The 21,503-nt window shown below is 51.7% G+C and overlaps 1 protein-coding gene across 6 annotated transcripts in view; it reads right to left on the bottom strand.

Moving 5' to 3' along the window:
* The window catches only part of PKNOX2 (PBX/knotted 1 homeobox 2), a 257,241-nt gene that overhangs the window by 13,330 nt on the left and 222,408 nt on the right, over positions 1-21,503 (bottom strand). For all 6 annotated transcript variants that reach the window (XM_012658147.1, XM_012658151.1, XM_012658148.1 and 3 more), the window contains 4 exons: positions 20,164-20,352; positions 8,194-8,323; positions 7,615-7,712; positions 6,689-6,808 (listed from right to left, as the gene is read on the bottom strand). In XM_012658147.1, the coding sequence (XP_012513601.1) occupies positions 6,689-6,808; positions 7,615-7,712; positions 8,194-8,323; positions 20,164-20,352 (537 nt within the window). The remainder of the gene's footprint in view (positions 1-6,688; positions 6,809-7,614; positions 7,713-8,193; positions 8,324-20,163; positions 20,353-21,503) is intronic.

The raw sequence follows: 21,503 nt of genomic DNA, 5'->3' as shown, positions 1-21,503 counted from the left end.
TCTTTTTGAATATTTTCGATCTGAGATTGGTTGAATCCACGGATGCGGAAGCTACGGGACAGAGGACCGACTGTCATTCCTTCAAAACTTCACACGGTGTTCCACACAGGGAAGGTGGCAAGACATGCAAAGAATGGCGAGTGACAGAGGCACCCAGGCGCAGAGGCAACTGGCTGGATTTCACCCCCACACACCTCCTTGGCCAGGGGCCCTGTGCAGAGCACAGGCTGTACCCGGGGATGCAGCAGCTGTTTCCCTTGGCCGGACTGAGCCCAGCAAGTGAGGCTCTAGGACTGTGGGGAGGATGACTGGGAATCTGACAGAGAGTGTCCAAGATACGACAGGCTCAGAATTGTGTGACACCACCTTCGTGGCATCAGTACTTATAGGCCAAAAGGTAGACACAGCCCAAATGTCCATCGGCTGACAAATGGATAAACAGAATGTGGTACATCCATACAGTGGAATATTATTCAGCCACAAAATGGAATGAAGTCCTGACACACATCAGGACACGGATGAACCTTGAAAACCTTGTGCTAAGTGAGAGAAGCCAGACAAAAAATTCACGTGTTACGATTCCAGTCATGTGAAATGTACAGGATGGCAGATCCTTAGAGAAAGAAAGTGGACTGGTGGTTGCTAGGGGCTGGGGAGTGATGGCTAATGGGTACAGGATTTCTTTTTGGAGTGATGAAAATATTCTGGAATCAGATGGAGGTGATGATTGCAACACTTTGTAAATATACTAAAAGCCACCGAGTTATACAGTGTAAAAGGGTGGATTTTATGGTATGTGAATTACATTTCAATTTTAAAAGTCACACAGAGAAGGCCCTGGGTGCTCTTGTGCACTCAGCTTTTGTGTCTAGAGCAGAGTTCATACCGGGGCCCTGGGGCAGGGCCCTCAGCTCTGCGTGGCTGGGTGGTGGCTGGCAGAGTGCTGCTAGATGTCACACCAGGCTGATGAATGTGATGGATGGGGTGGGGGAGAAGTCATAAGGCAGTGTCACTGTGAGGTCTGAAAACTGATTCCCGCACCTTTCCCAGGACGGGGCTCTGTGCCTCCGTGAAGAGTTGGGGTCCCCTTTGCTTTGCCTAGACTTTGCTTGGGAGCCAAAAGATGTCTGTGGTTTCTTGGTTAATGTGGAAGCATTAGAACTGAGTGGGTAACAGATTAGAGCCTTGAGTTGCACTGATCTATGTTCAAATCCTGTGCAATCTTATCATGCATGTGACCTTGTGAAATGTTACCTTGTTTGTGTCTCAGTTTCATTATTGGTAACGTGACGATAATAGTAGTACTTGTCTCCTAGGGGGGCTGTGTGGGCTACGTGTGATGCTGCATTCAAGCGCTTGGTGCAGACCCTGGCACACTGCAGTGGTCGACGCAGGAGTGGCTCCTGAGGTGGATGGCGGGGCCTGCTGGGGCCTGGTTTCCTCTCCAGGACCTCCTTGCACACAGAGAATATTCTGTAAAGCTGCTTGTGTACTTAGGTGGCAGCAGCGCAGGGAACTGTCACATTTTTGGATGAAAATGATCGGGATCACCCGGCAGGTCAGGATGACATTGGGATCTGGAGCAGCGGGGTGGGGGCAGAAGCGGGGAGGAAGAATAGCACTTCTCCGTCCTCCATGGGGAGAAGCTCTGCCGGGTCTCTCGCCTACCGGGGCTTGCCGTGGAATGATTGCCTCCAGCAGGGGTTGGGCCTCCTTCAACCAAAGCCCAATAGCAAGAAAATGTCGCCGGATTCTTTAGGGACTCAGAAGCAAGCAGCTAATGGATCAAACCATCCCAATCTCACTGCAGCCTAACAGCAAAAAGGCTCTGGGATTTCACCTCCATCTCAGGAGCTTTCTACCATCTGAATACATTTCTACAGCTGCTAGTGCCACAGGACAGTGGAAATGACGAGAAGCCTCAGACACAGGGCAAAAGGAACCAAAGAATACTAACTTCTGCCTGAGGGAAAGAAGACAACAGGAAAAACCAGTATTTACTATAGAAGTTTTCATAACCAATGTCTATGTAGCCAAGTTTGCACTATGCAAGGCTCTCTCTATTTCCTCTGCAAACCGTAAGAATGGCTGTCCGGGACTCTGAGTGCTTGAGGTAAGTAGGCCACCTTGCACAATGTTCTCAGCCCAGCTATCTGCTTCTCTGGAATTCATCAGTGTGTCTGCACTGGTTTATGCCAACTCTACGTATTATTGTAATTATGGAATTTAATGAACTATTCTATAAACCAATGAAATATGAGTGCAAAAAGAAGAGTTATCGTTGCTAAGAAAACTAAGTACAAAGCTTTCGAAAGACCTGAGACCCAAATTTAAAAGCTGAAAAATGCTGAATAGTTAGGGATTAGATGAGACAAACATAAAGGATTGGAATACATAATAAAAATCTAGAAAGATCCTGTAGACAGATTAGTTCCCAAATGTCAAAGTTCTTATTCTACCCTAAATAAAGATGATGTTTATAGATGTTATATTATAGCAGATGTTTATGCAGGTAAAATGACAAACATTAATCGGAAAAAGACCTTGGCCCTATATCAAAAGATTAGCAAATAGGCCGGGTGTGGTGGCTCACGCCTGTAATCCTAGCTCTCTGGGAGGCCGAGGTGGGCAGATTGTTTGAGCTCAGGAGTTCGAGACCAGCCTGAGCAAGAGCGAGACCCCGTCTCTACTAAAAATAGAAAGAAATTAATTGGACAACTAGCTGGGCATGGTGGCACATGCCTGTAGTCTCAGCTACTCGAGAGGCTGAGGCAGGAGGATCGCTTGAGCCCAGGAGTTTGAGGTTGCTGTGAGCGAGGACGACGCCACGGCACTCTAGCCTGGGCAACACAGTGAGACTCTGTCTCAAAAAAAAAAAAAAAGATTAGCAAATGAATATATACAGTATGTATATCTTCTAAATTAACATAAGATGTATCTTCTGAATGGCTGTTCCTTTTTTAAGCCAACTTTTCCAATTACCCAACCAACAAATTAGTTGTCCCAACTGCACCGGATGTGAGAACATCTGCTGAGGTCTATCCTAACTTCATGCTGTTTCTACTCTTTTTCTTAAAACTGAGCACCTACTATCTGCCCAACATGACATTCCCACAGAGTTGTCTTTCTAAAGAACCACACTCTCAGAGTTGTCCCTCAGAGTGATGATGAAAACAAGTGGCATTTAAAGTGGTCCAATCAGTTTGGGAGGAGCGTCAAACCTTACCCTTACCCCCTTGCAAATTCCCCCTGCCCCCTCGTACACTAAGAATAAAGAAACAGGCTAAATCTTGTATAACCCAGATTTGCCCAAACTTACTGAAACCCCTTTTTGGGAACAGCACCTAGTAATTCTTGTAAAGGTATATGCTCTGGGGATCAATGCTGTAGGGCTCACAGAAGAATACAATGCGTGAACCCTATTCTTGAGAAATGTATAGGAGAGTCAGAGACATAAGACAGACACTCGCGTAAACACACAGAATAGGTACGTAACGTATGAGTCAGTGTACTCTGAGGGACAAGTGACAGCATAATCCATAGATGTTATAGATCTAAACAATAGATCAGCCATCTACCTCTAATGCTCACAAAGTTTGGGCCTCAGCCTCAAAAGTTTGTTCTTGCTCCACTGTTCTAGACTGTTCAAAGGGAACTTATTTCTTAAGTGCTATGTGCCAGGCCTGGCTCTTTTTATATGCTACCTCATTTTATTTTCACAACCTTGGGAAATAAGTATTATCCTCTTTATTCAAAGAAATAGAATCAGAGTAATCACGCAGCTAGTGGGAGGGCCTCAACTCCTACCCTGATCTGTCTGGCTTCAGAGCCTGTCTTCTTCCCACTGTGCCCAGTGACCAAGAGCCTGTATAGCCTCGTTCCAGAGGCTGAGGTTTTGGGATGTGTGTCCCTACGTGTATGGACACCCAGGCTGCTCTGGTGCAGCCCAGGCTGTGTGGCCCAGGCCTGGCCTGCGGAGGATGGCGCAGTATGCTTGTTTCCCTGGAGGAGCCTGGACTTCCCATTCTCTTCCTTCCCTCAGTCCAGAAGTTCCAAGTTCTGACTTTAGAGGCCCCGTGGCCACTACGATGAGTGAGCCATTGATGCGGGAGGACTTTGCCAGCGATAAGTGCTTTACTAATGGCACCTGCATCTGAGCACGCACCTGAGCTGGAGAGGACAGCAGGGGTGGGCAGGAGCGTGCGGGCGGGAAGCCCTTCCTCATGCTTCTCAGCAAGTCCTCTACATTGTTCCAAGTCCTCTTTGCAGAGCCACCCTTGGTCCTCCCTTCCTTCCTCCTTTGTGCTCAGCTACTACCTCCTCTCTCTTCACCTCTCCCTCCTTTGCCTTCCCAGGTCCAGGGTGGAGGTGGCATGGAGTGGAAAGCCAAGACCCTGAGCTGTGGAGGGAGGCTGGCAAGGAATGGCAGGAGAGGCAGGATGTGAAGTCCTAGGTGAGAGCCCAGGCACAGTCATGAGGGGCAGGAGCGGGTGACCCTCCAGCCTCAGGCTAAAGACTCTCGGGGGTGAGGTGCAGGTGGCGGGTGGAAGACAGCTGAGGGGGAGCCCACAGGCTGGGCTGGTGAGAGTCGGTGAGGGGGTGCTGGCCGGGATGCTCCGGCTCCTGGACAGGGGAATTTGTCTCATAGCTTCCTCTCTCTCCTACTCTTGTCTTTTCTGCACCCCCAGAAGTGAGGCTGTAGGTGTGTTCACATCAGCCTTCAAAAATGCATGGGGGTGGAAGGTGGGGGAGGAAGCACCCCAGTGTGCCAGGGTCTTTGCAGTCCTTTCATCACTTCCTCACAATCTTCACAAGAAGTGAGTGTGGCCAGGTTATAGTGTGAGAGGTAAAGCCTAAATTTGAACCCAGGCCTGGCTGCCTCAAAAGCCCATGAGCTCTCTACCACACCCACGACCCTACAGTTGGACATCGGCCCACCACAAGGGGTGGAGCCAGATTTAGCTCCGCCGGGCCTGCAGGAGGGGGCTGTGCTGCTCTGACCTTGGTTGCGACAGGTCAGTGCACAGAAGATGGCTCCTTCCCTAGGGAGCGCCTCCTCCCACAGCAGGGCTGGGAGCTGTAGCATGGACACTGGGCCCATGGGGCCACCAAGTCCATCTGAGCCCACTGGCTCTCTGACAGTTTGGGAAACCAGAACAGGCCGACACCTGGGCATCCCCACCATGAGCTCCAGCTACTACATCGGAGCTGCCCCTTAGAGGCCCGAGGCTGGACATGTCCCGGTCCCCTGGCTTTATCACCTAGGCTCGGGGGTCTCTCCAGCCTCCTCTCCTCACCTCAACCCTCAGCCTTCCAGCCCCTTCTCTCCAAATTAGCTTTCTATTTTGAAAACTCTAGGTTTCCAAACTAGGCACATTTCAAAATGTGCTCATTCAGCAAAGCCTGGGGCAACCCCAAGTCCCTAGAGCTGAGCAGACACCTGAGGGAGATGCAGGGCCCTGGCCCTGGCCCCACATGTGTTGCCTGTCCCCTGGATGCACAGGACCAGCACTTCCGCGTCAGACTCCCTAAGACCACAGTCAGTCTTGTCACCACTAAAGTCTGAGAACCGCTGCCCAGGCCTGCTCCCTGTGGCTTCCGGGGGCTTTTGCACGTCAAATAAAGGGCTATTGATTGACTGATTAATTTCTGCGATCCATTTGATTTCTCTCCTTCTCTCTGAAGAAGGAGTTCCCCTTATTCCTGGTTCTTCCCACAGTTGTCTGGCCAATGTCCACAGCCCTGTGGCATTTGTCTTGCACCTGTGTATATACACACTGGTATGCCGGGCTGGGAGCTTGCGGACTGCTGGCAGCCCGCTCGTGGTCACAGAAACTACCCCACCCAGGGAACGAACACACACACACACACACACACACACTCACACACACACACACACACACACTCAGCACGGGCACAGTCGTTGGCCTTTCTTTATCGCTACAGCCCTTGAAACTGGTGCTAAGCGATTACGATTGTGAAGCCCTTCCTGACATTCAGCCAAAGGCTTGTCTTTTGCAACTAACGCTGCACACACACACACACACGCACACACACACACGCACACACGACGACTGTCATGTGTGCGCACAGCAGGCACTTTAGCAACACTCCATTGAAACCCGGGGCCATGTGCCATTTCACAAAATGCGACTGAGGCTTATGAAAGCAACTGTCCTGTGTCCTGTAGCTGAGCTGGTGACGTGAGGAGCCGGGATTCTACTGGGCTGCCCCTCCAGAGTCAGTGCTCTCAACCACCCTCCCCTGCCCTGCTCTGCTTCCCCCAGCGGTGAGGACTTCAAGCTGCGACAGGCAGCCTTAGGCGTTCTTCCACGGGAGGGGCGGCGTGGGCGCGGCTGCGGGCAGGAGGGGGCTCTGGACAAGTGACCACCCCCACTGAACCTAACTCTGTTCACGAAACAATGCTGAACACTTGCCCAGCGCTTAACTCTCTTCAGAATGTTTGTCCCCATTGCCTCCTTTGTTGTCACCCTTTTTGAGGCGGTAGCAGCGGCAGGTGCTAGAGAAAGCCTCCCCTGGTCTGGCCTCTAGAGGGCGTCCCCACCAGAGAGCTCTTGCTGCGGCCGCGCCCTCTGCGGTTCCAAGACAACAGCAGAGTCTGGCGCCCACTCCGTGGGTCACTCGTGCCCCACGCCATGACTCACAGCCCCAAGGCACACACACTCACCATGAGATGCTGGAAGAGCCAAGAACGCATTATATTGGTGGCATGCTTGGGCAAGACTCCTCGTTTGTTCTTGGACTTCTTATCCTCATTGTCCAGGAGGGAGGTGAGGTCAAGGTTAACCTTCAGGGCACGTGGAGAAAAAATCAGCATCAGCAGGCTGTGAGGCTGGGCTAGGGACCTGTTGCCATGGTGACGGACGGCAGGCTGCATGCGCTGCCAACCCCTTACCCAGCCCCTTCTCAGGGCTCAGGGCGTGGTCTCCCTTCCCTCTCACCCACACCAGCCCCTCAGAGAAAGGAGATGAGGCTTGGCTAGCGGAGAGGGCAAGAAGGACAGGGGAGGAGAGGTGGGGGAGGGAGCGGGAACAGGGCCATGCAGAGTAGACATGAACGTGCCATAGCCATCCAAGCGTTGTTAGCATTTCTGAGGTACTTTACAGTTTGCAAAGCACTTTCCCGTCCATCGCCATAGCTCACCCTCGCAGCAGCCCTGTGGTGGGCAGGGCTGTGTGCAGTCGGTACTAAGCCCCCTCTTATCAATAAGGACTCTGAGGCTCAGGGCGTGAGGACTTATCCAGGATCACAGAGTTGAGGTCAGATTTCAGGCTCTGACTTCAGACCTTTCTATTCTCCCTTTGTGTGTGCACTCTGTGCCACTGAGGTACACAGCGGCTCGGTCTGGAGACCAGGCACAGGAAGGAAGTGCAGGACCCTTTGATGTAACCCCAGGAGGCAGCACAGTCCCAGGAGCTGATAAAACCTTTCCGAGACCCAGCTTCTTATCTGCGGTAGTAGGGGAGATGATACCCCTTAGAGAAATAATGAGGATGAAATGAGCGGCTTGTGTAAAGAGTGCCTGGCAGATAAGAAGCAATTAGGATCGCCCTGCCCCACACCATGCACGTGTGCACACCTACACACACTCACCTGTGTGTTCTGGATCTGGATGGCTCCCTGGGGGATTGCTTGGGTGACCACCTGACCCTGGGAGGTTACCATGGTAACCGGTTGGTATAAGGCTCCACCTGAGGAGACAACCAGTTTTTGGGTCCCCTGCCGCGGGGGTGGGTAGGAGTGAGGGCAGGCAGGGTTCCCTCGGCACTCACATGTAGACCCTCTACGCCGGAGCCCTCGGGTAACAAGGCGTGGTTCTCCCACTTGCAGGGGAGGCGTGGGTGGGGGTGTGTCCAGAGCCGAGAGCAGAGCCTCTGGTGGGAAGTGTGTGGGGGAAGGTCTTTGGGGGGTCTTTGGAGGGCTTATGGTCTTTGGGGGGCTTACTTGGTCTTTGGGGGGCTTATAGAATTTGACCCAAACTTGTTCCGAATCATCACAATTGGGTCTTGGTGCTCCCATCTATAAACCTGCAGAACACTTTAGTCAAGAAACTGAGCTGGGAGCTGCTCTCTGGGCGGAGGACAACCCCCACCCCTGGATTCCCCTCAGGGCCACCCTTTCTCCTCCCAGGGTGTTCCCCACAATCCCCAGCATCCCGTTCCCTGCACCGACCTGACACGACTTGTGAGTTGACGGTTGTCATGGCGATGTTGCCCTGCTGGAGCGCTGAGGCTGGGACCACAATCCCCTGGGGGTTATTGGAGACTCCAGACATGGAATTGGGGGAATTCTGCAGGAGGTCCTGGCAGTGAGGGAGGCGTGGTTGGTGACAATGTCACCGAGAGCTTACATGCTACAACCCCAAAGTCCTCCTCTCCCTTTTCCCCTTCCTGCCTTCCCTCCCCTCTCCTTCCTGCAAATCCAGAAGGCAGTTCTCATGGCTTCCTAGAAAGAGTGAATAAGAAGGCTCAATATTAAAAAAAAACAAAACAAAACCCACCAAAAAACCAAAACCAAAAAACAGTTATCCATATAACCATTCCATTCCCTTGCAAACTTGAGACACAACTTATCCTATATGCCAGTGGTCTCTACCCTGGCTACCCTTCGAAATCTCCAATACCGATGCCTGGGTTCCAATCCCAGAGATTCTAATTTAGTTAGTCAGGGGTATATCCTGGGCGCTGGACTTTTAAAAGCTCCCCAGGTGATTCTAATGTGCAGCCAGGCCCGAGAACCTGGCCTCACCTGCCCAGCACCTATTCATCCTGCAGACACCGAACCTCCCCTCCCCAGTCCCCCATCCTCACACGCTTCCATCACGGCGCTGGCACCAGCAGGCTCACGCAGGAGGCAGCCTCCAGCGTTTACCTTTGCATCCTTAGCACCTAGCTCACGACCCTAAAACACTCGTTAAAAAAGAAATAAAGCTGCCCTGGCCTTCACATAACTTCATAACCTGCCTTCTAAGGGCATCTTATATGAGCCTCTGCCCCCTTTGGCGCAGGGCATCAATTCTTTTCTCTGCCTCAGGCTCCCAATGCAGAACTCCGCTGGAACAGGCTCCCCTCTGCCCCACGCTGCCAGTCGGCAGACGATCCTTGCCGTTGGCTTTGGGGTAGCCAAGGCAGCTGAGAAGATACCGTTTTCTGGCACCCTGCTCCCCTCACCATTCCCATTTAACAGTTGGATCAGGAAGTCCCTGGATTCGATGAAGGGCCTCCAAGGAGGAGTGACAAGTCCTCCTCCTTTCTGGGGAGCCTGTGCTTGGCAGCGGAGTGACAGGAGGGCGTTTGGGAGGAAGGAATGGGGTGTGTGAGAGGTCAGTGTCTCCAGGTTTAGAAGGGGCCTCAGGAGACCGGACTGGGCCCCCGAGCCCCTCCCAACCATGGCTCCTCATCTAAAAATGGGGCTTGGACAAGTTAACAGGTCCAATGGCCATTTAGGTGACATTCCCTTGCTCAAATGCTGGAATCATAAGGCATGAACTACAAAGATTGAGAGACAGCGAAATAGTCAAGAAAATAGATGAAACGGGGGGTGGGGGATGAAGGCCCCCAGCTTCCTTGCTCTTGCTTTAGGACTGGAAGAAGCTTGGGTCTTGAGCTTCCAGGGACAGCTTAAGGTTTGGAGCAAGGAGAAACCTGTGTTTGGAGGAAACCTTGAGCCAATGACTGCCTACCTGTAGCAACAAAGGAAAAGTGTCACAGCCCTAGGGGACAGCCATGGTGAGTCTCCTCCCAGACTCTGGCACCATGGAATTGACAGAGCCTCTCAGGAAGTGGAAGTCAGCACTGATTTATACATCTCACTCAATTCAGCTGATTAAATCCCCCTTGGCGTCTCCTCCAGAGCTGCCTTTTTTCCCTGCTGGACCGCCGCTGGCCCGGAGCTGGAGGAGTGTCCTATAAATAAGCAGCACCGGGGAAGCGGAGCCAAGCTCTCCCTCCTCCACCCACCTGCTGCACGCATGGGGCCTCGGTCTGGCTTCTGGGTGGGTGGGGAGGAGGAGGCCTTGCTTCTATTCCTGGCTCACCTCTGCCGCTGTGACCTTGGGGAAGGGAGAGGGCAGCTCTTGCCTTGGCTTCCCCTTTCTGAGGCTCTGTGAGAGCCTCCCAGTCAGGAAGTTTTATACTTTGGACAGAACTCTTGGCCTTCCTGTTAATGCAGTTGAAGTCTAAAACGGAATCTGACATGCAGAAGCCTAGAAACTGGAAGAGTCCCTAAAAGCCACAAATCCCAATTCCCTGAGGTATAACTAAGGCATTGAAGTTTAGGGACGCCTGTGACTTGCCCCACACCACACAGCCGGTTGGCAGCAATAGGACTAGAACACAGTTCTCTTTCACCCGCAAATGCCCAGAGCACACGTTGTGCCGTGTCCTGGGCTACAAGGTGCACCTTGAATCGTGGGCATTCAATAAATAGTCAAGGTGAACAGATAAAAGCAACTCAAATCCAGAAGTCCAGAAGTAGCATGGTCGCCAGAGGAAAGATGATCAGTTGGGGAATCAAGTCATGACTCTTCCGTGGGCCTCATCTCTTATTTATAAAATGTGCCTAGCTCAGGGCTGACACCCCAGAGCCCTCAAAGCCTGAGTTTTCAGCTATGAGGCTGCTCCACAATTGAGCTGCCCTTGTTCCAACATCATTGTGAGCCCTTCTCACAGGATGTAAGCCAGTACTGATGTTATGTGAAGCTAAAGCAAATTTGGAAGGTACATTTCATAGAGGAGGGGGTACCTCCATGCCATTCCCCCTAAAACCATTGGAAGTGACTTTTCAGTAATTTCTTACTTGGAATCATCTGTGCCGTGGTGCTCCTCTTTTGGTAGGAATATTTGAGAATTTCAAGCATAAAAAAAGTTGTCTCAGATTTTCTTCACCCCAAAAAAGTATCCATAAAAGTTAGGAAGATATAAGCAAAGTCAGTAAAACAAATACAAAACATATCCCTTGGGATTCAACCGACACACATTGTTGACTAGCCAAAGGCAGAAGGGCGAGCTACCACCTGGATGCCTCATCTGCTCGCTCAAACTCTGGCGGGTTCTCTACCTTGTGGCCTGGACATCCTTCATGCCAACTCACCGGGTTTGGGTAACGAAAGGCGATTTATGCACTGGATCAGATCCTTCCCTCCCCTCTCCCGCTCCCCATTCTCTGGGTCTTCGGCTGGAAGGTGCTGAGAGGCAGCCAAATTCTACCAGCAAAGGAATGGAATAAAAATCTCAGGGGCCGAGACCACGGGCAGGGCCGGGCTGGCAACTTCTTAGCTGGGGCGAGAAAGAGGAAGCACAATCTTGGCATCCCTGAGGGCTGGGGAAATGATATTCATCCCTTCCGTCTGCAAACAGGAGCAGTTCCACAAACCTGCCTGAGCACTGGGGGTTTTGAAAGACACAGATTCTCAGGGCTGTTGAATCAGACACTCAGCAACCTGTATTTTTAAAAACCTCCCTCAGATGGTTCCAAAGATCAGATGGGTCTGAAAGCTACCTATTCACCATGTACACTAAGCATTAGAAAGCATTCTTTCACCATGCTATTTCCTTTTAATTTCACCATCCGCTTTTGGGGTCAGCAAGAGAGAGTTTATTCCATTTGCCTGAAGAGGAACTGAGTTCCAGAGAACGGAGGTGATGTCCCAGAGTCAATTAACTGTGCCTCAAACCTCTGACTCTGAGTACAGCCTAGGATGGGTGCTCACAGAGAAAGAATATGTGCTTTGGGGTCAGACAGGCTCCAACACAAGCACAGTGCCTGGCACATTTAGCCATCCCATAATTTATTCCCACTTCCTTTGGTTAAGGTCACTCAACTAGGGAGTGGCGCAGCTGGGATTTAAAAACCTGTCCTAGAAGTCCTCAGAGCCACTTCGGTTCTTTACTTAGCAACAGAAGAGGTTCAGCTGGGGTTGCACATGCAGCCAGAGTGGTACAAACTTGCCACATGCCCCCTTCATTCCTGCCCCCCTGCTAAGATGTTCCTGGGCCTCAGCCAAGCCCCAGGATCCTCAGTGCAGTCTGTGTCTCAGGCTGGCTGCGAGACTGCGCTGGGCTGCGATTTCCAGTGGAGCCTCAGTCTCTGGCCCGCAGGATGGAGACTGTGGGCTCTGACTGCCTGGGAACAGTCTGCAGGCCTTTTCTGCGGCAGGAGCTCCTCGAGCAGCAGCGGAAGCCCCCTGGGGAGCACATGCTGGCTAAGCACACAGTATCATCAGCCTCTCCACATCTTTCCCCTGGGGATTATTATCCGACTCCAAACCCAGGTGGACGCTGCTCTGTCTAGACCCAAATAGAGCCGCTCCCTCTAGGCTCCTGCGCACCCAGAGGTGAGAAGCACGTTCGGTACAGTTCTAGTGGCGTTTCTCGGCATCCAGAGCCTCACATCCCTGCTTGAACTGTCCAGGAGCCAGGGGCTGAGAGCTGAGATCCGCCCCAAGCACTCTGCCTTGTTCCACCGGGAACACGGCCCTGCCGCCCCGCCCCGCCACGGCTTGAGCCCTGGGAATCAGATGGAAACCAGCAAGCTGGGCTCCGCAGGCATCCGCGGAAGCTGCCCTCTCCCGTTCCTTGTGCGGTGTTTGCTCGAGACACAAAGAGCCTCAGAAAGGGCAGAGCAAGGTGGGCGGCGGGGTTGGAACGGCCGAGAGCTGGTGCCTCCTGAGCGCCACCCGCTGGCCAACTGCGACACCCTGGCCGCGGTGGCCGGCACTCACTCTTTCCAGACCTTGGTGATCTGGGTGAGTTTTACTCCAAATCTCATTCTGGAACACGAACAAAGATGACTTGTCCAAAAGGAAGACCTTACTAAGAAACAGTTCTAGAAGTGGAGGGCGGTGGGGACGCATATGAACTGACAGCGACCGCGGACTCACACACATGGTCTTACGTCCGCCTGGGAAGAGCTGTCTGTCCCCGTGAGCCACCGCTCTGCACTGTTAGTAGGGGGAGGGCTTAAGTTGCCCAGGAAGACTTAATTTCCACTCAAGGAAGAAATTCCTGCAAGAAACCATGACAGGACGAAGAAATGAAGGAGTAAAGGAAAGAATAACAGAAAAGTTTCCCTTTAAGTTATTTTGAAACAGGTGGAATTTTTATCTTACAAGGATGCCTGTGAAACAGGAGAATGAACCGGATGGCCTTGCAAAGGCCCTTCCAGCTGGGGACTGTAGAAAACTCAATGCCATTCCCTAGGATTTATTGTGTGGGAGGGAGGGTGGGGGGAGGAGGAGGGAGTGCTGAGCCAGACCGCAGCCGTCTGCCATCCTCCCCCTGGCCACTAGGGGTCTCTGCTAACCCACCAGCTCAGAGAATGCTCCCCAAAATCTCCCAGGAGGTGGCTGGGGGTCGTCTCTGAGTGCCTCATTTCTGGAAATCTTGTCCTGACCTATCCAGGGCAGGGCCACGGCCCATCCTCTTGACTCTTTGGTGCTTCCCGTCTGCCTTACATACTGGCCACACAGTAAACGGTTCTTTCTTTTACAGATATCTTCTTTCCCTGGCTTGATTGCAGGTTTTTTGAGGGAAAGAGGGGTGTCTCTTTGAATTCTACAAAACTGCCTAGCACAGTGTTAGTGCATGGTAGAGGCTTGATAAATGTGTGGTCTGGCTGGGCTTTGGCCTGGGATGGGAGGTGTATTCTTGCGTGTGTGTGTGAGTGTGTGTGTGTGTGTGTGTGTGTGTGTGTGTATGTGTGTGTGTGTGTGTGTGTTTAGGCTTTAGGGGTGTGGGGAGGTTGCCTCTGTCCTCAGCTACCCCTTCCCGGCAGTGTCCCTCCATTCTGAGGAGCCAGGGTCCTGTCTTAGACTGAGAAAAGCTGGTTTCCCAAACTCAGGGAAGCCAAGCACATGTAAACAAGCCACCTAATCCTGTTCTTTTCCACTTCTGTTGGGGGCTTTAGTCTCAAGGGAAAGGCAGTCCTGGCCTGCAAGGATAAGCAGCAGCTGCTGCTCTTAAGGAACATTCCTTCTCAAGAGAGGGAAGCGCTCAGGTTTCACTAGCCTGGCGGGAAGCTGCCCTTTTGGTCTCCTGGACCCCTGGCTGGAGGGCTCAGGCTGGGAACCTGCACAAGGGACAACTTTAATGCCATGTTAGGAACTAGGCAGCATGAACTCGACTTTTTGCCACTTCAGTCTGGCGGTATCCCCTTTCTATCTAAGATCCTTCCATGGTAGGTCACTCCCCCTGCCCCGACCCAGCCCTAAAACCCACTGGTCGGGTCATCAGGATGCTTGACCACTGGGCTGAGGTGACTGCCCCAACCCCTCCGCCACCCCTGCCACTGTTGAAAATGCAAAACTCCTTGTAGCTCAATAGGCAAGAAGCACCCTTCTCCAGTGGGGATGTACTGATGAGTCCCCTTCCTATTCTGTTAGGGAGCTGCAGAGCTGAAGAGCCATATCTGGCCTGCCAAGCCCAGCATCTCAATTATGTTCACTTTGTACCTCTCTTCTCCCTACTTTCAATCTATCAGCAAATCCAGATTCTTGCTTCCCAGAAATTGGCTTCTTCTTCTCTAGCCCCTAAATTCCTGAGCTATAGCTAGGTAGGGCCATTCCTCCCACCCAAGACCCAGCACCCCTGGCTCTCCTTCCTGTGTGTCACGAAGAAAGTATCACCATATAGCAAGAAGAACATTGGCTCTGGAGTAACCCAGCCAGACTCTGCCACTTACTACACATGTGACCTGAGCCAGTGTCTAAACTTCTTTCAGCTTCTCTTTCCTTAGCTGCAAAATGGAGAAAATAATGTGCACCTTGTAGCCTTGTTGTGAAGAGTAAATTAGATGACATGTGTAAAGCACCTAGGACATACCATGTTTGAGACAGAGGGGAGCTCAATAACGGTCACTGTCTGCCCTCCCTCTGCCAGATCTTCTTTGACCAAGACAAGACATGGCTACTCAATTGACTGGTCTCTAACGTTTCTCCAGCCCTGACCCCCTTGCCTACATTCTCCATTACCTTTAAAATCTTTAACAGTTGGCCACCACTATCAGCCTCAAACCACAACCCCCACAAATTTGGCTGCAAGGTACTCCATCTTGGCATTTTGAGGCCAAGGACTGTGTCACATCCATTTTTATATAGTAGGAACTCAGTAGGCTTAAGAGGTGCTCGAATAGATATGTGGTGCATGGTAGGAATGGATGCGAAGTTATGGTATGAATGGATACATGGTGCATGGTGCATGACTGGATGCATGGTGCATGGTGTGAATGGATGCAAAGTGATGGTATGAATGGATGCATGGTGTGTGGTGCATGACTGGATGCATGGCGTATGGTGTGAATGGATGCAAAGTGATGGTGTGAATGGATGCATGGTGCATGACTGGATGCATGGTGCATGGTACGAATGGATGCAAGTTAATGGTATGACTGGATGCACAGTGCATGGTGTGAATGGATGCTCCACTCTCCACCCCATCTCCTTTCCTGGAGGGATTCTAACAGGCACTTTCTGTTCCTTGCCTTCTCCCAGACTTCTAGCTACACAGGGAACAGGCACCTTTAGAGCGCTCAGATAGGCTGCCAACTCTTCCCAAGCCTGACAGAGATGCCCTTCTCCTAGGAAGTCCTCTTAAGGCCGGTGAATCTGCAACTTCTCCAGTCACAGTGGACAAAACCCCTCTGCTGGCCTCTCGAATCCATGCTGAGGTTTGTTTAGCCCACCTCTGGGCAGGAACAGGTTCTGGCCATGAAGGCATGCAGTGCAGGCTGGGTCTGGGGCCTGGGCTCTCCCTGGGGAGGACGAAGGATACCAAGTGGTGCACATGTGGCCCAATCCAGACCCGTTTCCACAGCTCCTCCCCGCATCTCTTTGGTTTCTCCTTTCCTCCGTGCTCTTCACCCTGCATTTGCTAGGGCTGACATAACTTGTCTAGATCTTCAGGGGCAACTCACAGCTCCCTCCCACTGAGATCGGAGCTCCTCCTGGACTATTCGCTTGTGTTTGTTCTCATAGGACCTAGCACAGTGCACACAGTAAATGCCTCCCCAAATGCTTGGCGACTGAATGAGAACGTGGCTCAGTCCAATTTGCCTGGAAGAGAGCTGAGGCTTAAATCTCCATGGAGAAAGAGGGACAAATCTCAGGTCAAATGAATACTTGAGTGAGGTGGAGTTAGGTCCCCTGCAATGGGATGGTTTAGTTTGTGCCCTGTAGGAAGGACAGAGAAGCCAGAGAGGGAGTGTAGAATGAGTCTCCTTGCCAGGGATGCAGCCCCTGCAAGAAGCCTGAGCTCTGAGGGGAATGGAAGCCTGTGTGTCTCTGGGTACAGCAGGACAGGATGGGTTCCTGGGGAGGTGAGAAGAACCAGCTGTGGCCCAAGTCCTTGGAACTCTGTTTTAGGTCTCCTGCTTGGTAGAGCAGCCTCCCCTACTTCCCACCTGCATCCCACCGCTACAGAGCAGACCCACACATAGAAACAGAAGGCCAATCAGGGAACACACTCAACCCCCAGAGCCGGATGGAGGACTGGTGTGGCACCTGGGGGTAGGGGTACCGGTCTGAAAACAAAAATGTCTCCCACTTTGTAACACAACGCTGGATGATTAGCACACGGGGAGAACCATGAGCCAGCAGTTTGCAACAAAGCTGGCAGGCAGCTGGAATGTTGATCTGGAGGATCATGTTCCAGAGGGGAGACACCCCTCCCCAGGCCAGGCTGGCGCTCAATACGGCTATTTCAGGCTGGGGCGATTAAGGTCGAACCACGACGAGCACGCGTCTGCGCGCGCACACACGACCCACGCTCCTTTTCTCTCTCCTCTCCCGTACTGACTCCCATGCCATGAACCCGAGACCTCGGGTGCACCAAAAGTTTCTGGTGCCTGTCCCTTAGCAGCCCGGGGTCTCTCCCTCCTGGGAGAGCTGTGCAAACCCCAATGCCTACCTGACCTGGGAATGTGGGTGGGGACAGCACATGCACGCCCCTACTGACCCCCTCCTCCACGTACCCCAGACTGTGCAGAGCCACATGTCATCCTGTGACTTTCTCCATCTCACTATTGCTGCCATTCCTCCTTCCATTCCTCTTTCTGCCTCTTTCTCGGGATCATCTCCCGTTTTCTTGGTCTGTGTGTCTCCCTGTCTCTTTTCTTTGCTCTTTTCCTCCAATTCTTCAGCCTGTCTCTACTTCACTCCTGAACGTTGACCCTCTATATTTGTCTTTGTTTCCTTTTATCTTTCCTCCTATTTTTCCTTTGGCTTCCTCTTGCCCTCCCCCTGCATTCCGCCCGCCCCTTGCATTAGTTTTTCCAACACTGGCCATTTGTCATGCACAAGATTTTGTGGCAGCCACTGCTGGGATTATAAGAGAAAGTGCAACAAGACTCTGAAGGAATGAGTCTATTTCAAGAGAATATCAGCAAGCAGGAGCCTGGGCAGCTGTTTTTAGACCCGTAATAAAGTGGTTTGGTGATTTCAAATTTATAAAATATTGTCTCTACTTAAAAAGTGTATGTTATTTAGGAGAGGAAAATGAGGCTTACACAAGCATCTATAATATAAAGTCACATGTGATGTTTGCAGTACCGTTGGCTGAGCGTGCTCCAGCAGTTAGCCAGAGCAGGAAAAGTCCACTCTGGATGGGGATGGGGAAGCCTCCGGGAGAGCAGCCTTGCTATGCGCTTGGGGAAGAGGCTGGGCTGGGCCCTGCAGAGCGGTGGGGTCGGTGGAAGGTGTCTCACACACAGGCATGGATGAATGGTTGCAGCACCTGGAGCAGTCCGATTGGCCCAGCAAAGGTGGCTGAGGCCAGACCTAGGAGGGCCTCGAGTGTCAGGTGAACGGATGTGAAAGCTGGGGGCAGGGGTGGGGGAGTTCTGAGCAGGAGAATGACACGAACAGAGCTTTAGGAAGATGGATCCAGCCGCAGAAGCTTAAGAGACGCGTGGGTATGCAGGCGCGCTGAGGGATGGCCGGAGAAGACAGCAGGGCGGGTTAAGAAGCTCCTGCAGCCGAGGCTGTGTAATTACCTTATTTGCCCACTGACCCCTGAACGAAGCAGGTGGTGGCCGTCAGACAACATGAAGGGATAAGTTTGAGGAACACCTTACTAAGTGTCTTTTCCTGTCTTTCGTGGTGTCTTCCACACCCTCCACCCCCAATTGTCTGATTCCTCTTTCCCAGCGGATCAGAGGCCTTTCTGCAGTGGCTACCCCAGGGCCGGCTTCACCCCTAGGCAGAGATCTGATGTTTCCAGTGATAGGAATCAAAGTTCTTTCCTCTCTCCTCAAAGCTCCAAGGCACTGAGCACTGGGATCCCCCAGGCGGACTGATTTTTGCAGGCAGCATCTCTGAGACCTAAACCATCCAGAGCCCGTGTTATCCTTCCCTACAAACCCCACTCCTCCAATGACCCTCCTTCCTGCAGCCTAACGTGTTAGCCTCAGACCCCCAACCCCGAGGGGGCTGCTGTGGCTGCTAAGCCCTCTGCCCCTCCTTCCTTCCCCCTCTGCCCTGGTGCACCCCCAGCTCCAGAGCTCGAGGTAGAGTTGGAGGGCCCAGGAGGGGAAAGCCAGTGCCTCTCCAAGGACCTGATTATTTCCAAAGACTTGTGCTAATTTTCTGATATGATCCTCACATCTCTGTGAGGCACTAAATCCTCATTACTTTTCCTGACCGATGCATTCTAATTAGATCAACACTTAAAAAAAATTCACAATAGCCACAGGATGGCTTTCCATCTCATTAACTCCTCACTTATTATTTTCATGAAAATTACTGATAAAAATGTGCATCTCCATTTGGTGAGGCCTCACAGCCTCCTCAGCTCCTATCTTGCATCTCTCCCATCACTGGGACTGCGCAGCGTCGCCATGGCAACCCACAATAATAGAAACTAATAAATTACAAACGAGATGCTCGTTGAACAATTATTGTCCTCTTTTATGCAAGTTTCTTGCTAATTTTGATCATAAGGGAAAGCACAATAAGACTCTGAAGGAATGAGTCTATTTCAAGAGAATATCAGCAAGCAGAAGCCTGGGCGGCTGTTTTTAGACCTGTAATAAAGTGATTTGGTGATTTCAAGCAATAGGAAGAGGAAATAAACTTCTTGCCCTGTGTTCCGGGCAGTCCACTAGCAAGGCTCACAAAGATCCCATTGCGTGGGTTGGATGTGACACGGAGTGTGTCTTCAGAGCTTGTTGCCAAAATGTGTCAGGCCTGGCTGGCCTTCTAGAGCTCAGCCTGCCCTGTCGCCCGCCTCTACCAACCCGGACAGAGGGAATACTTTTGTGGCATCTTAGAGGCCTAGGGACAAAAGTGGCGTAGCCTTTCTCGGCCACTCTTTCCAGCGCCTCTTGCCACTCATTCATAGAAAATTTACCAGTATCTCCATGCCTCATCGTCTTAAGAGAAGAAGGTACTGGAAGCCTCCTGAGGGACCCTCCGTGTGTCTGGCCTGGACCCAGGAACTCAGCGGGAGAGGAGCAGTGGGGTGAGGCTGTGGCGCATGCAGGTGCCAGTGAGCTGCGTGGGAGGTGCGGGAGGCAGCTTGCTTAGTTTGTAGGTTTGGGGAAAACAGAGCCCATTCTTACTCAGAGCTTGCAGTCATCGTTTCCGCATTTCCACGTTCCCAGGAGGAAGGTGGCAGGTGAATCTTGAAAGGGGGTGGTTTGAGGTGACATTTACAGTGGCCCTGAGCCTTAGGGGGACAGAGGTGCCAGGGCAGGGTGAGTGACTAGAGCATTGTCAGGAAGAGGCAGTTCCAGGGGAAGCTTTCCTCTAACCGTCCTTGCCAGGGACACGGAGAGCTCAGCAGCTGCAGCCCTCTGGAGAAGGCTGTGGTCAGGATGTCTGGGCTATTCCCAGTTCACGCTCTGCAAAGCTTTCCATCTCCTTAACTCTTGTGCTCATTTTTTGCAATATCTTGGGCCAGAAATCCCAGAGCTACTTGGGATATTGTCCCTCTCAGGTCTGGTCGTTTTCTGGGGAATACTGATGCCCTGGCACGGTGGAATCGTGTTAAAAGAGGACTGTGCTGTCTGTGGTATGTAAACAGAGTCGGATCAGAGGAGGCCTTTGTGCTGGAAGGATCCAGCGAGTCTCATCTGATCCACCAGCAGACCTTCCTATACATCTGGCTCAGGAGCCTGGCTTAAGAGATAGGACCCAGCTCTGTGTATTACCTGTGAGTGAAGGTTTATGGAGGGCTGGTTGGGGGAGTAGGGCCCCCCGAGGTCATTCCTGAGCAGGTTATCACTGTGCATCTTGGTTTTGAGGCAGGTGATGTAACGGTTGCAAAAGTCCTTGCAGAGTTCATTGACTTTCTCCAATTCCAGCAGGTGGATTCTCAGGACCTGGATTGCCTTCACCATCTGGGGAGAGGGAGGAGAGGTAAGCCCAGGTGTTGGGATCCCATTCCCCTTGCTGCCTGGACCCCCAACCCCAAACACACCAGGGGAGGGGAGCCCATCCCTCGCCCAGGAACCGCATTCTACACTTGATCTTAGCCAGAGGCTGAGAAGGCATGTGCTTCCTCATCCACATGGTTGAAATTCTAGTTATGGCTCTGTGCTGATTATTCTCTTGCCTTGAGCCCTCTGTTATCACAGCTGTTCTTGAGGCAGTTGTGGTATTCTGAGAACAGCACTGGCCTTAGAGACAGAAGGCCAAGTCCAAGTCCCGGGCCTGCCATTTACTATCTGTGTGACCTTGGGCGAGTTGCTTAAGCTCTCTGCGCCTTAGTGTCTGACAAATGGGGATCATTATACTCTCCCTAACGACTTTACAGGTTCGTTGAGAGTATCGTATGAGGGGATGTACATGACAGCACGCCGTAAAGTGTGAAGTTCTGAGCAAGCATAAGGAAGACTGAGATCAGAGTTTCTTGCAAGTGCCCCGCGAGGTCAGGAACTGTCTATTCTTGAACACATATTCTGAGTGCTTCATGTGATACGGGTTCAGTCCATTGATACTTGCTGACTGACCGAATAATCCAGCATGACTTAGCCGGGCACTAGATACCTCAGTGTCTGTTGTGGCCTTTTCTGTGCCCTTTGGATAATTGCGCCTGTTGCCTCTTCAAATGGACATTCCTAACCTTTTCGTGGTCAGAGGCTATGTCGCAATCGAAGCTTTGCTCTTTACTGTTGTTATCATAAAAAGAAAATACTAAGGAAGATATGGAAAGCAGGGGTTGAAAAAAACTGCCTTTGATCCAATCACCCAAAGAGAATGATCATTATTTTAATATAGGTTTTTTGTTTGTTTGTCTGTTTGTTTTTTTGAGACAGGATCTCACTTTGTCACCCAGGCTGGAGTGCAGTGGCAAGATCATAGCTCATTGTAGCCTCAACTCCTGGGCTCAAGTGATCCTCCCACCTCAGCCTCCCAAAGTGCTGGGATTACAGGCACGAGCCACTGTGCCCAACCTAACATAGTTTCAATAACTTCGTGTATAGGATTTTGTTTCCTATTTTTTCCTCTTGGTTTAACAAATGTATTTTTCAAAGTGCTAGAATTGTTT

The sequence above is a fragment of the Propithecus coquereli genome, unplaced genomic scaffold (genome assembly GCF_000956105.1).
Source record: "Propithecus coquereli isolate 6110/MARCELLA unplaced genomic scaffold, Pcoq_1.0 Scaffold575, whole genome shotgun sequence".
Lineage (NCBI taxonomy): Eukaryota > Metazoa > Chordata > Mammalia > Primates > Indriidae > Propithecus > Propithecus coquereli.
This window is presented reverse-complemented; position numbering and strand designations above follow the sequence as displayed.